This window comes from Pinus tabuliformis, chromosome 1_2 (assembly GCF_031772625.1).
Source record: "Pinus tabuliformis cultivar Carrire ecotype Pingquan chromosome 1_2, CPIR1, whole genome shotgun sequence".
In the NCBI taxonomy this organism is placed as follows: domain Eukaryota; kingdom Viridiplantae; phylum Streptophyta; class Pinopsida; order Pinales; family Pinaceae; genus Pinus; species Pinus tabuliformis.
The window spans coordinates 421,827,930-421,840,721 of NC_142298.1; the positions used below are offsets into that span (position 1 = coordinate 421,827,930).

Consider the following 12,792-nt stretch of genomic DNA (forward strand, 5'->3'; position numbering starts at 1 on the left):
AGGTAATGAAGCAGCAACAACGTTTATGGTGGACAACAAAGTAGATGTTTGTTTTGAGTTAGTGTGGTTTGTGGAGTAGACTCCCTAGCATGTTATAAGCAAGTTGGTTGTTATATGTACCCAGAAACTCCAAATGTTGAAGTATGGAATGTAAGCCTTGTAAAGGCATTTGAAAGTTCGTGGTGATCTTAAAACCACTTTGTAATGGTTTATGGTCAGCCTGAAACCATCTTTTGTCACTGTAATGTGATGGTTGGTGGTGAGCCAGAAACCATCTATAGAGTCTTAGTGACTACAGGATTTGCCCGGTGGTGGCACATTTAAGTTCCAGATTTGCCCGGTGGTGGCAGATCGGACTTGCCTAGTGGTGGCATATTGAAGTTGGCGGATTTGCTCGGTGGTGGTAGATCAGACTTGCCCGATGGTGGCATATTGAAGTTGGCGGATTTGCCCAGTGGTGATAGATCGGACTTGCCCGGTGGTGGCATATTCCCTGAGTGGCTAACGTGTACACGGGAGCTTTGTGCTCATAGGTGCAAGTGGACTGCAGTAACACCTGGCTCATGGTCTCAGATATTGGTGTGTCTGAGCATAAGAGGGTTGGTGCACTTTTCTATCTGACAGTTGCGTCGAAAGGCGCAATCAGCGCAACTGTTTGTGATTTTTATTTGGACATGAATATTTGGCTTAGAAAGGCACTAATCTCTCTTTTTTTCTGGACGTTCTGCACATGCAATTCGCCCAATGGTGGTGGATTTGTAGGTACATATATGCAGTGATAATGGTCGATAGAATCATGTATGCAAAGGACATCCTACAGGACTAGTGGTTGTAGCGATTAATACCCATACATTCTAGTGGATGGTTGCTCTTTTATATGGACGTCGACATATTATTTGTTATGTTTGACCACAACCAGACTTTGTGAATCACTAGCATGACAAGTAGTCATTAAGGGGGGGAGTTAGAAATAATTAATTCCTACTTGTTTATGGTTGTAATTCTCTATTTGAGAAGTTTGTTTCTACATAATAGGAATTAGCTAGAATATAGTTTCTCCTAGTTTAGCGTACGTCTAAGATAGAACTCCTATCTTGAGACTTTTGCCTGTATAAATATGTGTGTAATTTCCTTGATGCAAAATAATAGAATATATTGTTGTGTGCTATTTTATATTGTACTTAGTGACTAATAGGGTTTTAGTTAACAGGAATAATGGATGTAGGAGTTTCCTTAACTCCTTATCTTAATCTTTTATTCCTAATTTTTTGGGCTTCTTTGCCCGCGAAGTTTTAAGGAAATACAATCTTCGTTTAACTTACTTCCCAACCCACAAGAGAATAATTCTCATTTTACTTTGTCTACTGTACTACATAATGCCTGGTTATGTTCGGCCTAGCCCAGGCCTAACCCAACAAGTCTAACCCACAACAATGATCGTCCTCGTCCCAACCATTCCCTCCTTCCCCTCCTTCTTAATGAAATAAGACAAGATTTATTTCAAAGTTAAGGTCCTTTACTATGTTAATCAATCTACATCATTCACATGTTCAATAATTTTTTCACGGAGTAGTCTACCTAGGCGATAGAATGGCACGTTTTCCGTTACCAGCTGGAAAATCGTCCGGCTCCGGCCACCGGCAATCCCTCCGCCCTCCGCCACCCTCCCCTAGCTCCGCCACCCTCCTTCTCCGCCACCCTCCCCTGGCAATCCTGACATTCCTGACAGAAGATCCGATCGGGGTTGGCAATCCTGACATCCCCTGACAGATCGGGTCCAAGCTGGAGAGTTATTGCCATTGGAAATTCGAAATGAGGAATTGCGCGGGCTGCTCACTCACCTTCCTCCTCGACTCGGCGCCTCCCGCTCTGCAATTCCTCCGCTATGAAATTCCTAAACTTTGCAGCTCGCCAAACTCTGCAGCTCGTCACTGGTTGCTGGTTGCTGTTATTTTCATTGTAAAACCCTTGAGGACACCGAGTATCCTCAACAATTAAATTGACAGATAGATTTTGGGCGCTGACGTGCAGACAAGTGGACTTGACGTTGGAACAATCGCCATGGTTTACATGACAATAAACCCCCTGTTTTGAAGAGCCCACGTTTTGTTGCTGTTATTTTCATTGTACAGGTATGTGAGCCTCCAATGGGTGGGAAAAGTTGCTTGTTGAGAGCAAATTATATGCAAGGAAAAACCAACCCAAGGCAAATGGATCATCAAGCATTATCTATTTTTGTCCAGCAATATGTCAGATAGACATTCAACCTAGTTTTCATAGCTGAACAAATATCATTGCTTGTGTAACAAATTTCCGAGGTTGCTAATCGATGGGCCTTATGGAGCACCAGCACAAGACTACAAAAAGTATGATGTCTTGCTTCTTGTTGGTCTAGTAATCGGAGCCACTCCATTTATCAGCATTCTCAAAGACATTGTCAACCATATGAAAGTATCTGAGGAAGAAGGCGTAAGTTTCTTTAAAAGCTTTCATTTTCGTTTTGATCCCCAAGCTTAAATCTTTGATTTTCTCCTCTAAATGGTTAGCATTTGCAGAGCATTGCAAATGTAGGGAAGCGTGAGAAGAAAACCTTTCAATACAGTTCATGCATTTTTCTACTGGGTTACTAAAGAGGAAGGATCATCTGATTGGTTCAAGGGAGTCATGAATGAAGTGGCAGAAATTGATCAAAAGGTACACACCTTCAAGTCTTTACTTCTGTTATACATGCCCTTGCGATTCAATGATGTTGATTGAAGCAAGGAATGAATCACTGTCAGGGCATAATTGAGTTGCACAACTATTGCACAAGTGTTTATGAAGAGGGTGATGCTCGATCAGCATTGATCGCTATGTTGCAGGCACTAAATCATGCCAAACATGGTGTAGATATTGTATCGGGCACCAGGGTAAGTCAATCACATTACAACATTCAAGATTTACATGTTCATGTGAATGAAGAATTTTTGTCAATGCTTATGGGAATTTGATTCAATTAATCTACACAGGTTTGCACACACTTTGCCAAGCCTAATTGGAGAAACGTCTTCAAGAGTATTGCTCTCAAGCACAAAGACTCCAGAGTGGGTATGATTTTCTCCAACCTAACCTTGTGTCAATGATCTGATGGCTGTTCTGTGACAGATTGTCAACTAATCCTTTGAAACCTCACTTCTTTCTCTACTTGATCTGCACTCAGGGGTTTTCTACTGTGGTCCTGCTGCTCTTATTGACGATTTGAGGCAGCTTTCATTGGATTTCACACGCAAAACTTCCACCAGATTTGACTTTCACAAGGAAAATTTCTAATGCCCAAGCGGTTCAATTGTTTGTGTGTTATTAACTTATTTGTGCATTCATGTTATTAGCACCCCAAGAGGCAGGGAATCGAAGAGTCTATCCCTTACTTGCCCAGAAGTTATAGCCACTGTCTGAAGAGAAAAAATGGGTCTCTTTTGACAGTTGTTTTCTTTGTATATTAGAACATGAATTTCAGAGCCATACAACAAAGAACATAGAGGATGAATCAATTTTTTCTTCCTTCATCTGCAATAAAATATCTTTTGATTGATGTTCAGAGTATTCCTTGATTTGCGTTTAAACTATGGTACATCTAAATTTTTGCAGATTGGATTCAAATCCTTTTACTGACCTCTCTTGTTGTTTCTCAGAACTTTCCAAACTCTTGAGATCCTTTTGTACTTTGTGTTGTGATCGTTATTTTTGTGATGCCTTCTTAATTGCAAGTTTATTAGGATTTTGTTTCATGTTAATAGAGTATGACTTTCTCCAATGTATGTAGCCTCTCTTTTCCATTCTCCAGTGAAGATTAGCACACTTCATTATCCAGTTGGAATTACTGAACTCTGGTATTTAGTTGCTTATGTAGTAATATGACCCCGTTACTATGTGTCCACAGCTTGTTTGAGATCAGAGAAAACTTTGAATATCATCTTACTTTCAATATTAGTAGGTAATTCTCTGTTTATGTACTGTGATAATTAATCAACTTTATGTCACTACATACATGTGCATTGTGGAAAAGATTGTAATTTTCTTATTAAAGGACTTGACATACTAATGAAGGCATTATAAACCATAAGCTGCATTGTAAGCCATAAGTTGCATAGTTATTGTAACTTCCAAGAGTTCTTATTATAGAACAATTTGGAAGTTACATGAGTTTCATATGTAATGTCTGTTGTAACTTTTATCTGAGTATTGTTTGTTTCTAAGAGTTTCAGAAGACTGCACCAATCATATTTGATTATTGATTTTCAAGTTCTAAGAAGACCTTTCTTTTCGAAGTAGTAAATTTTGGACATTACAGACATTTGATGATCCATTAAACCTAATTCTAATTTATACACGATAAAACAAATCTATAATTGACTTCTGCAGATAAAGCTCAACCTTAGATCTCTATCGAGTCATCACATTAAAGAAAGAATTCAAAATTGCAGATTGTTAAATTTTTATGAATCACTTTGCTTAAGTTTCAAATGGTGGAACAGTCCAAGATTGGATTAAATCCCAATACCTAATATACTTCAAAGACAGTAAAATTGCTAATAGCTTAACATTGATTTCATGCTCACAGATTTGTGCCGAACCATATATTATAAATTTATGATCCAGTAGGGATTGTCAAATAATGTTGCAATGTTGTTGAGGCCTATAGAAGTCAACTACAACTCGAAGGTCACAATAGTAAGTTATATTGCAATTTCACTAAATATTTTGGAGTTTGAGCAAATATAATCTTGGATGAGTTTAGAGGTTAAGTACATGACAATTGAATTGAATTCGAATTCTTGATGAGGATAAATTTGACAAATTTTATTGAAACTATGAGTATTCACGGTTGGTTGTTGCTTCACATGGTATGGCTCTCAAGCCAATTGAATTCTTGATGAGGAGAAATTTGAAAAATTTCATTGAAACTATGAGCATTCACGGTTGGTTGTTGCTTCACATGGTATGGCTCTCAACCCAATATAAGGAGTCACTTGTATAATTAAATAGTAAGTCGTTTAGCAGTAGAAATCAAAAGATATGTACAAATCATTGAACCATATTATTTTTAGAAAAATTGTTGATAATGGGTATAAACTCTAACTAGTAAGGACACTATCTCTTCCAATTTTGTTGAATTTCAGTTAGAAACAATAATAGATATTTGCTTTCTAGAGAAGCAATTGACGCTTAGTTTGGAGCTTCCCATAAAAACATTAGGTTCACAAGTGAAACATATACTTTAAAGTTGTAGGTTTGAAAATCTTCTCCTCTAATACTCATTTGTTATGAACCAAATTATCAAAAATAATGTAATGAACATTAACTATTTTGGAGTTTGAGCAAACTCCAAATCTAATCCTATACATAACAATTGAATTGTTGAAAAGAAGTTTGACAAAATTCGACAAAATTAGTTGAACTATGAGCATGCATGGTTGGTTGTTACTTCACATGATATGGCTCTCAAGCCGATAGAAGGATTCACTTGTATAAGTAAATAGTAAGTCACCTTAGCACTAAGCACTAATAATCAAAAGATATGTACAAATCATTGCACCATGCTATTTTTAACAAGTTTTTGAATTGAATATAACCCCAACTTGTAAGCACATTAGCTTTTCTAATTTTGTTGAAATTTTAGTTTAGAAACAATAACAAATCTTTGCTTTTCAGAGAAGCAAGTGACACTTAGTTTGGAGCTTCTCATAAAAACATATAACTTCATGAGTGAAACATATATTTTAAAGTTGTAGGTTTGAGGATTCTCTCTTGTAATACTCATTGTTATGAATGGAATTTACCAAAAATAACATAATAAACGTTAATTATGCTAAAAGATGAGGCACATGGCTCTCATGATATCAATAATGATAAGTTAGAAAATGACTCATAAAGTTATTAGGAGAATAACTCCTCATAACCATAAAGATAACAACATCAAATGATCATATGCCACTGTGTATATAAATGATTATACTAATCTCTTATATACACTAACTCTCACTAATTACTCATGTGAGCCTAGTGTCATGACCATTAGAGTTTGACTAGTTTAGTTTAGATAGATTTCTCACAACATCAAGGCATGTACAACTTAAGCAAAGAAGTCATCAAAAAAAGCAATTTCAATGTTTTCTTACAGTAGTAATGGAGAAGTCTAAATGAGCACATAGTTAGACAAATATATATGTTCTTGTTTGGTAGAGGGTGCATGCATGCCTTCAATTAATTTTAGTTTATGACAAGTTAAGATTCAATGGTACCAATTTAAATGGAGTTAGTATATTTTGATAGTGTTTCTTTTGTTAGTCTTTAGTTTAGGTTTTAGTTTAGTTCCCTTGTAGTATGCATGCATATCTAAATTTAGACATAGTGCATGAGAGAGGGGAGTTTTCTAGATTTAGTTAGGGTGTTTCCTAAAGAATGATAACACATGCTTACATTTTGTCAATCTTCTCTAGATAGGCACTCAATAATAATAGAAAGTTTCTTATGCATGTTATGCTACTCAAATTTACAGATAGGGTTTTCTATCCTACCTAAGCACAATTTGGAGATGGAATGAATTAATTGTACCCTACTCTTAGTCTATGAAAGAGTTAGAGGATCTTCCATTAAGCTTGTTGGTGACCTTATGTGTTTTTTTTTTCCAGTATAAAAAACAACATCTTTCATTAATAATGTGAAAGAGGTTACATTAGCTATAGTTTGTGTGCTAACATTGCACCAATAATTAAGAACAAAAACCAGCGGGAGCAGAGGCTGCAAAAAGACAAAAATCAAGACTGAATCCTCCCATAAAGAGGCAAGAAAAGAGAACAAAATGTCGTGATCATGTGCAAAAAATCAAACAAGCGATAACAAATAAGTGCCCTGCCACAAGAACAGAGTACACAGTGAAGACACCAATGATGTTAGAACATAAGGGTCCAATAGAGAAGAACCAAAAGGAAGAAAAATAAACAGAGCCCCCGCTAGAACAAAAATGCCCCTGAGGTGATGATTGAACCATTGACCAGGTAGGCAAAACAAATCTTCCTAGGCAGAATAAATGCACCACACTTAGAGAGTTGGTAAGTCAATGCATTCTTCTCCCTAAAGATGTGGCAGAAATAAATGGAGCTGAAGTAAGCCTTCAAAGATGAAATTTGCTCCAACCAGCGGATTAAGGAAGGCACAGTAAGAGAGTGATGGCCCATGGCCCAATCAATCACTATCTTCGAATCTCCGACAATAAGGATCTCATCAACAACTAGCCAAGATGCACAATGCATAACACCCCATAAAGCCAAAATCTTTGCTCTCATATTGGTGCCATAACCACCAGACCAATAGAAATGGAAAGCATGGGAAGAGTTGAGAATGATATTGGCACCACACCCACACACACCACTTGCAGAGGCACTGTCAAAAAATCCAATGGGATATGTGTCAAGGTGCTTAATAATTTATGATTTAAGTTATAAGATTATAATTTATTATTTTCTAGACTTAATAAAATAGTGACACATATTTGAGAGTTTTATTTTCCATGTATTTTATGGTAGTGTTTCAACTCACATCTATTTGTAGATTAGTGTATTTGAAGGATGTTTTTTTGATAGGGTTTTAGTATTAAAGTTACTCAAGGTTAGTTTTTCTTTGAGTGCATAATTGGAATACCATGGTTTGAGTAATTTTAGTATGACATCTAAACACATTTATTGAAAATTTCTAGGATTCAATGTATGGGTATGACTGCAATCTATAAGAGGGAGGAGTTAGAGGCTTTTAGGAGTGGAATTCCATAGTTTTAGTGAAAAATCATATCCATGCTTGATAAACGTTGAAGAATGAGATGCCTAAGATCTTCCAATAATTGGAAGGTTGTGTGAGATCTCAATTGTTGATTTGTTTATGTGTTTTTGAAGAGTTGTGGTCATGACCAATTATAGTCTCTTAAGTTGTCATTTTTTGGAGGGTGCTTCCATTTGTCTTTCATGGAAGTGCATGTTACAGAGTGATGAATCTCTTGGAAGAGATTAAGTTGTAGTACCTTGTGGAAAAGGATGTGGTTCTTCCCCTAGATCCATATTAGGATTTTACCGAGCACATTGGGAAATTGGTCAAAGCAAAGGAAATCATTCTAGATTCGATGAAGGATGATCTAACTACTCATATCATAAAGAGGAAGATGACAAAGGATATGTATAATGCCATGCTCTCCTTGTACCAAAGTAAGAACATGTCCAAGATAATGTTGTTGAAGAACAAACTAACTAGTAGCAACATGAGAAACATTGATAAAATAACTAGGAATATCACAAAGTTGAGATATCATCTTGTCACAATTGGTGGCAAGATGGTAGAAAATGAGTTAATTTAGATTTGTTTGAATGGAGTTGGTCCATCTTGGCATGCTTTTTACAATGTCTATGTGCTTATGAGAATATACCTTCATTTGAATGTCCATGTGATGCCTTTGTCAAGGAGGAGATGAGATTGAAGATAGGTTTAGGAAACTATGAGGATGTACTAGACCTATCCATCATTGAGAAGGTGAGGAAGGAGGGAAATAAAGCAAGATTTGGGAAGGGTTAGAGGAAAATGTAATATTTAGGGTATTCTAACTAGAAGAAGGATTTGAGTCATATCAATTGCTTCAAGAGCAACAAACATGACCACTTTTCTTGTTAGTGTCCTAAGAAGAAGAAGTGGAAGAGTAAGAAACAACATCACTAGATATTGTCTGTAGGAAGTGCAGAAGTTTCAGGTGTGGATGTGTTCAACGCCAGGCTTGACATTACCTTTGCTAGGATGTCATGCCTTTCCATTGACATATTTTTAAGTGTTGGGTGGTATATAGATGGTGAATCCTTTTGATATATGATGTAAAATATATTGGCCTTATGTAATTTAGAGGAACAAGGAAATATAGGTGGATTTTGGTGATGCTGACAAGTGTTCAGTGAATGGGTTGGGATCTATCTCATTCCACATGCTAGCAAGAGAAATTTAATGGATCATCAAATGTCTGTAATGTCCAAAATTTACTACTTCGAAAAGAAAGGTCTTCTTAGAACTTGAAAATCAATAATCAAATATGATTGGTGCAGTCTTCTGAAACTCTTAGAAACAAACAATACTCAGATAAAAGTTACAACAGACATTACATATGAAACTCATGTAACTTCCAAATTGTTCTATAATAAGAACTCTTGGAAGTTACAAGAACTATGCAGCTTATGGCTTACAATGCAGCTTATGGTTTATAATGCCTTCATTAGTATGTCAAGTCCTTTAATAAGAAAATTACAATCTTTTCCACAATGCACATGTATGTAGTGACATAAAGTTGATTAATTATCACAGTACATAAACAGAGAATTACCTACTAAGATTGAAAGTAAGATGATATTCAAAGTTTTCTCTGATCTCAAACAAGCTGTGGACACATAGTAACGGGGTCATATTACTACATAAGCAACTAAATACCAGAGTTCAGTAATCCCAACTGGATAATGAAGTGTGCTAATCTTCACTGGAGAATGGAAAAGAGAGGCTACATACATTGGAGAAAGTCATACTCTATTAACGTGAAACAAAATCCTAATAAAATTGCAATTAAGAAGGCATCACAAAAATAACGATCACAACACGAAGTACAAAAGGATCTCAAGAGTTTGGAAAGTTCTGAGAAACAACAAGAGAGGTCAGTAAAAGGATTTGAATCCAATCTGCAAAAATTTAGATGTACCATAGTTTAAACGCAAATCAAGGAATACTCTAAACATCAATCAAAAGATATTTTATTGCAGATGAAGGAAGAAAAAATTGATTCATCCTCTATGTTCTTTGTTGTATGGCTCTGAAATTCATGTTCTAATATACGAAGAAAACAACTGTCAAAAGAGACCCATTTTTTCTCTTCAGACAGTGGCTATAACTTCTGGGCAAGTAAGGGATAGACTCTTCGATTCCCTGCCTCTTGGGGTGTTAATAACATGAATGCACAAATAAGTTAATAACACACAAACAATTGAACCGCTTGGGCATCAGAAGTTTTCCTTGTGAAAGTCAAATCTGGTGGAAGTTTTGCGTGTGAAATCCAATGAAAGCTGCCTCAAATCGTCAATAAGAGCAGCAGGACCACAGTAGAAAACCCCTGAGTGCCGATCAAATAGAGAAAGAAGTGAGGTTTCAAAGGATTAGTTGACAATCTGTCACAGAACAGCCATCAGATCATTGACACAAGGTTAGGTTGGAGAAAATCATACCCACTCTGGAGTCTTTGTGCTTGAGAGCAATACTCTTGAAGACGTTTCTCCAATTAGGCTTGGCAAAGTGTGTGCAAACCTGTGTAGATTAATTGAATCAAATTCCCATAAGCATTGACAAAAATTCTTCATTCACATGAACATGTAAATCTTGAATGTTGTAATGTGATTGACTTACCCTGGTGCCCGATACAATATCTACACCATGTTTGGCATGATTTAGTGCCTGCAACATAGCGATCAATGCTGATCGAGCATCACCCTCTTCATAAACACTTGTGCAATAGTTGTGCAACTCAATTATGCCCTGACAGTGATTCATTCCTTGCTTCAATCAAAATCATTGAATCGCAAGGGCGTGTATAACAGAAGTAAAGACTTGAAGGTGTGTACCTTTTGATCAATTTCTGCCACTTCATTCATGACTCCCTTGAACCAATCAAATGATCCTTCCTCTTTAGTAACCCAGTAGAAAAATGCACGAACTGTATTGAAAGGTTTTTTCTCACGCTTCCCTACATTTGCAATGCTCTGCAAATGCTAACCATTTAGAGGAGAAAATCAAAGATTTAAGCTCAGGGATCAAAACGAAAATGAAAACTTTTAAAGAAACTTACGCCTTCTTCCTCAGATACTTTCATATGGTTGACAATGTCTTTGAGAATGCTGATAAATGGAGTGGCTTTGATTCCTAGACCAACAAGAAGCAAGACATCATACTTTTTGTAGTCTTGTGCTATGCTCCATAAGGCCCATCGATTAGCAACCTCGGAAATCTGTTACACAATCAATGATATTTGTTCAGCTATGAAAACTAGGTTGAATGTCTATCTGACATATTGCTGGACAAAAATAGATAATGCTTGATGATCCATTTGCCTTGGGTTGGTTTTTCCTTGCATATAATCTGCTCTCAACAGGCCACTTTTCCCACCCATTGGAGGCTCACATACCTGTACAATGAAAATAATAGCAACAAAACGCGGGCTCTTCAAAACAGGGGGTTTATTGTCATGTAAACCATGGCGATTGTTCCAGCGTCAAGTCCACTTTTCTACACGTCAGCACCCAAAATCTATCTGTCAATTTAATTTTTGAGGATACTCGGTGTCCTCAAGGGTTTTACAATGAAAATAACAGCAACCATCAACCAGTGACGAGCTGCAGAGTTTGGCGAGCTGCAAAGTTTAGGAATTGCATAGCGGAGGAATTGCAGAGCGGGAGGCACCGAGTCGAGGAGGACGGTGAGTGAGCAGCCCGCGCGATTCCTCATTTCGAATTTCCAATGGCAATAACTCTCCAGCTTGGACCCGATCTGTCAGGGATGTCAGGATTGCCAACCCCGATCGGATCTTCTGTCAGGAATGTCAGGATTGCCAGGGGAGTGTGGCGGAGAAGGAGGGTGGCGGAGCTAGAGGAAGGTGGCGGAGGGCAGAGGGATTGCCGGTGGCCAGAGCCGGACGATTTTCCGGCCGGTGACGGAAAACGGGCCATTCTACCGCCTAGGTAGACTACTCCTTTTTTCACGAAACAACAATATTTTTTCTAAAAATTACTTGCACTTTAAACTATAAATGCCTCCATTAAATGCTTTAAACTATTTAAGTGTTGACCAGCTCCTGTTATAATTTTAATTAAAAATTTGCATAAGTATAAATGCCTCCATTAAATGCTTTAAACTATTTAAGTGTTGACCAGCTCCTGTTACAGTTTTAATTAAAAATTTCCATAAATTTACATGGCCATTCAAACTGTCAATACAAAATGTGGGTAAGCTCTCTTATTTGTTTCAAGAGACACGAGAGACATACTCTTCCTCTGCAGCGCTAACCTGGTACTCTTCCTTTGCAACGGCACGACCACGGTACTCTTCCTTTGCAACGCTAACCTTAGCAACAGTAGCTCACCCACGCAAACGAAGTTTCCATAAATACCAAATTCTGGGAGCATGCAAGCGGTTTTACCATCCACCAGTATTAAATTGATTAATTTATTTATTAATTAATTTTTTTTTATTAATTTATCTAATTGATCTTTTATTTTTATTATTTTAATTTTTTTACTATTAATTGATCTAAAATTTAGATGTTTACACTACAACATATCTATCATATTTGGCTTTATATTACTTTTAGCTTTTTATTGTTTTTTGAATCGACCTTATTTGACTCTATATTACTTTTAACTTTTTATTATTTTTTGAATCAATATTTATAGGTTAAACATTTTAGCCTACACATTTAACCCTATACTATAATAAATTATAGAGCACCTCTCAATATAATAATTAAAATTATTTTTATATAATAGATAAATTTACTCAATTAAAATTTTACATTTTATTTTTTAATTATATATTTATAATTAAAATTTATGAAAATTTGTGTTTAAAATAGCGAATATATATTCATGGTTTAGATCACTTAGCAATCAACTTTTGAAGATTGGTAAAAATAAATATTCACTTCCAAGAAACTTAGCTTTTATATTAAGAATTTTAGTAGATATTCATGGTTTA

At 36.4% G+C, this 12,792-nt stretch overlaps 2 protein-coding genes across 2 annotated transcripts; one reads left to right on the forward strand and one right to left on the reverse strand.

Annotated features, from left to right (window-relative positions):
• Nucleotides 1–2,561: 2,561 nt before the first annotated feature.
• On the forward strand, nt 2,562–3,343 carry LOC149206139 (respiratory burst oxidase homolog protein D-like). Its single transcript, XM_089393645.1, has 4 exons — nt 2,562–2,694; nt 2,781–2,909; nt 3,009–3,087; nt 3,200–3,343. The coding sequence occupies exons 1-4, from the start codon at nt 2,665–2,667 to the stop codon at nt 3,307–3,309; spliced, it is 348 nt and encodes a 115-aa protein (XP_089249771.1). The 5' UTR covers nt 2,562–2,664; the 3' UTR covers nt 3,310–3,343.
• A 6,559-nt stretch (nt 3,344–9,902) lies between these two features.
• On the reverse strand, nt 9,903–11,002 carry LOC149206140 (respiratory burst oxidase homolog protein A-like). Its single transcript, XM_089393646.1, has 5 exons — nt 10,892–11,002; nt 10,668–10,805; nt 10,453–10,581; nt 10,275–10,353; nt 9,903–10,162 (listed from the first exon to the last, which is right to left on the reverse strand). The coding sequence occupies exons 1-5, from the start codon at nt 10,913–10,915 to the stop codon at nt 10,053–10,055; spliced, it is 480 nt and encodes a 159-aa protein (XP_089249772.1). The 5' UTR covers nt 10,916–11,002; the 3' UTR covers nt 9,903–10,052.
• Between the last annotated feature and the right edge of the window lie 1,790 nt (nt 11,003–12,792).

Excerpts from the sequence above, each read along its gene's own strand:
- LOC149206140 (XM_089393646.1), bottom strand. The coding sequence starts at position 10,915 with ATGAAAGTATCTGAGGAAGAAGGC. Across the intron at positions 10,582-10,667 it reads TGGCAGAAATTGATCAAAAG|GGCATAATTGAGTTGCACAA; the intron begins GTACACACCTTC and ends AATCACTGTCAG. Across the intron at positions 10,163-10,274 it reads GCACAAAGACTCCAGAGTGG|GGGTTTTCTACTGTGGTCCT; the intron begins GTATGATTTTCT and ends ATCGGCACTCAG.
- LOC149206139 (XM_089393645.1), top strand. The coding sequence starts at position 2,665 with ATGAATGAAGTGGCAGAAATTGATCAAAAG. Across the intron at positions 2,695-2,780 it reads TGGCAGAAATTGATCAAAAG|GGCATAATTGAGTTGCACAA; the intron begins GTACACACCTTC and ends AATCACTGTCAG. Across the intron at positions 2,910-3,008 it reads ATATTGTATCGGGCACCAGG|GTTTGCACACACTTTGCCAA; the intron begins GTAAGTCAATCA and ends TAATCTACACAG.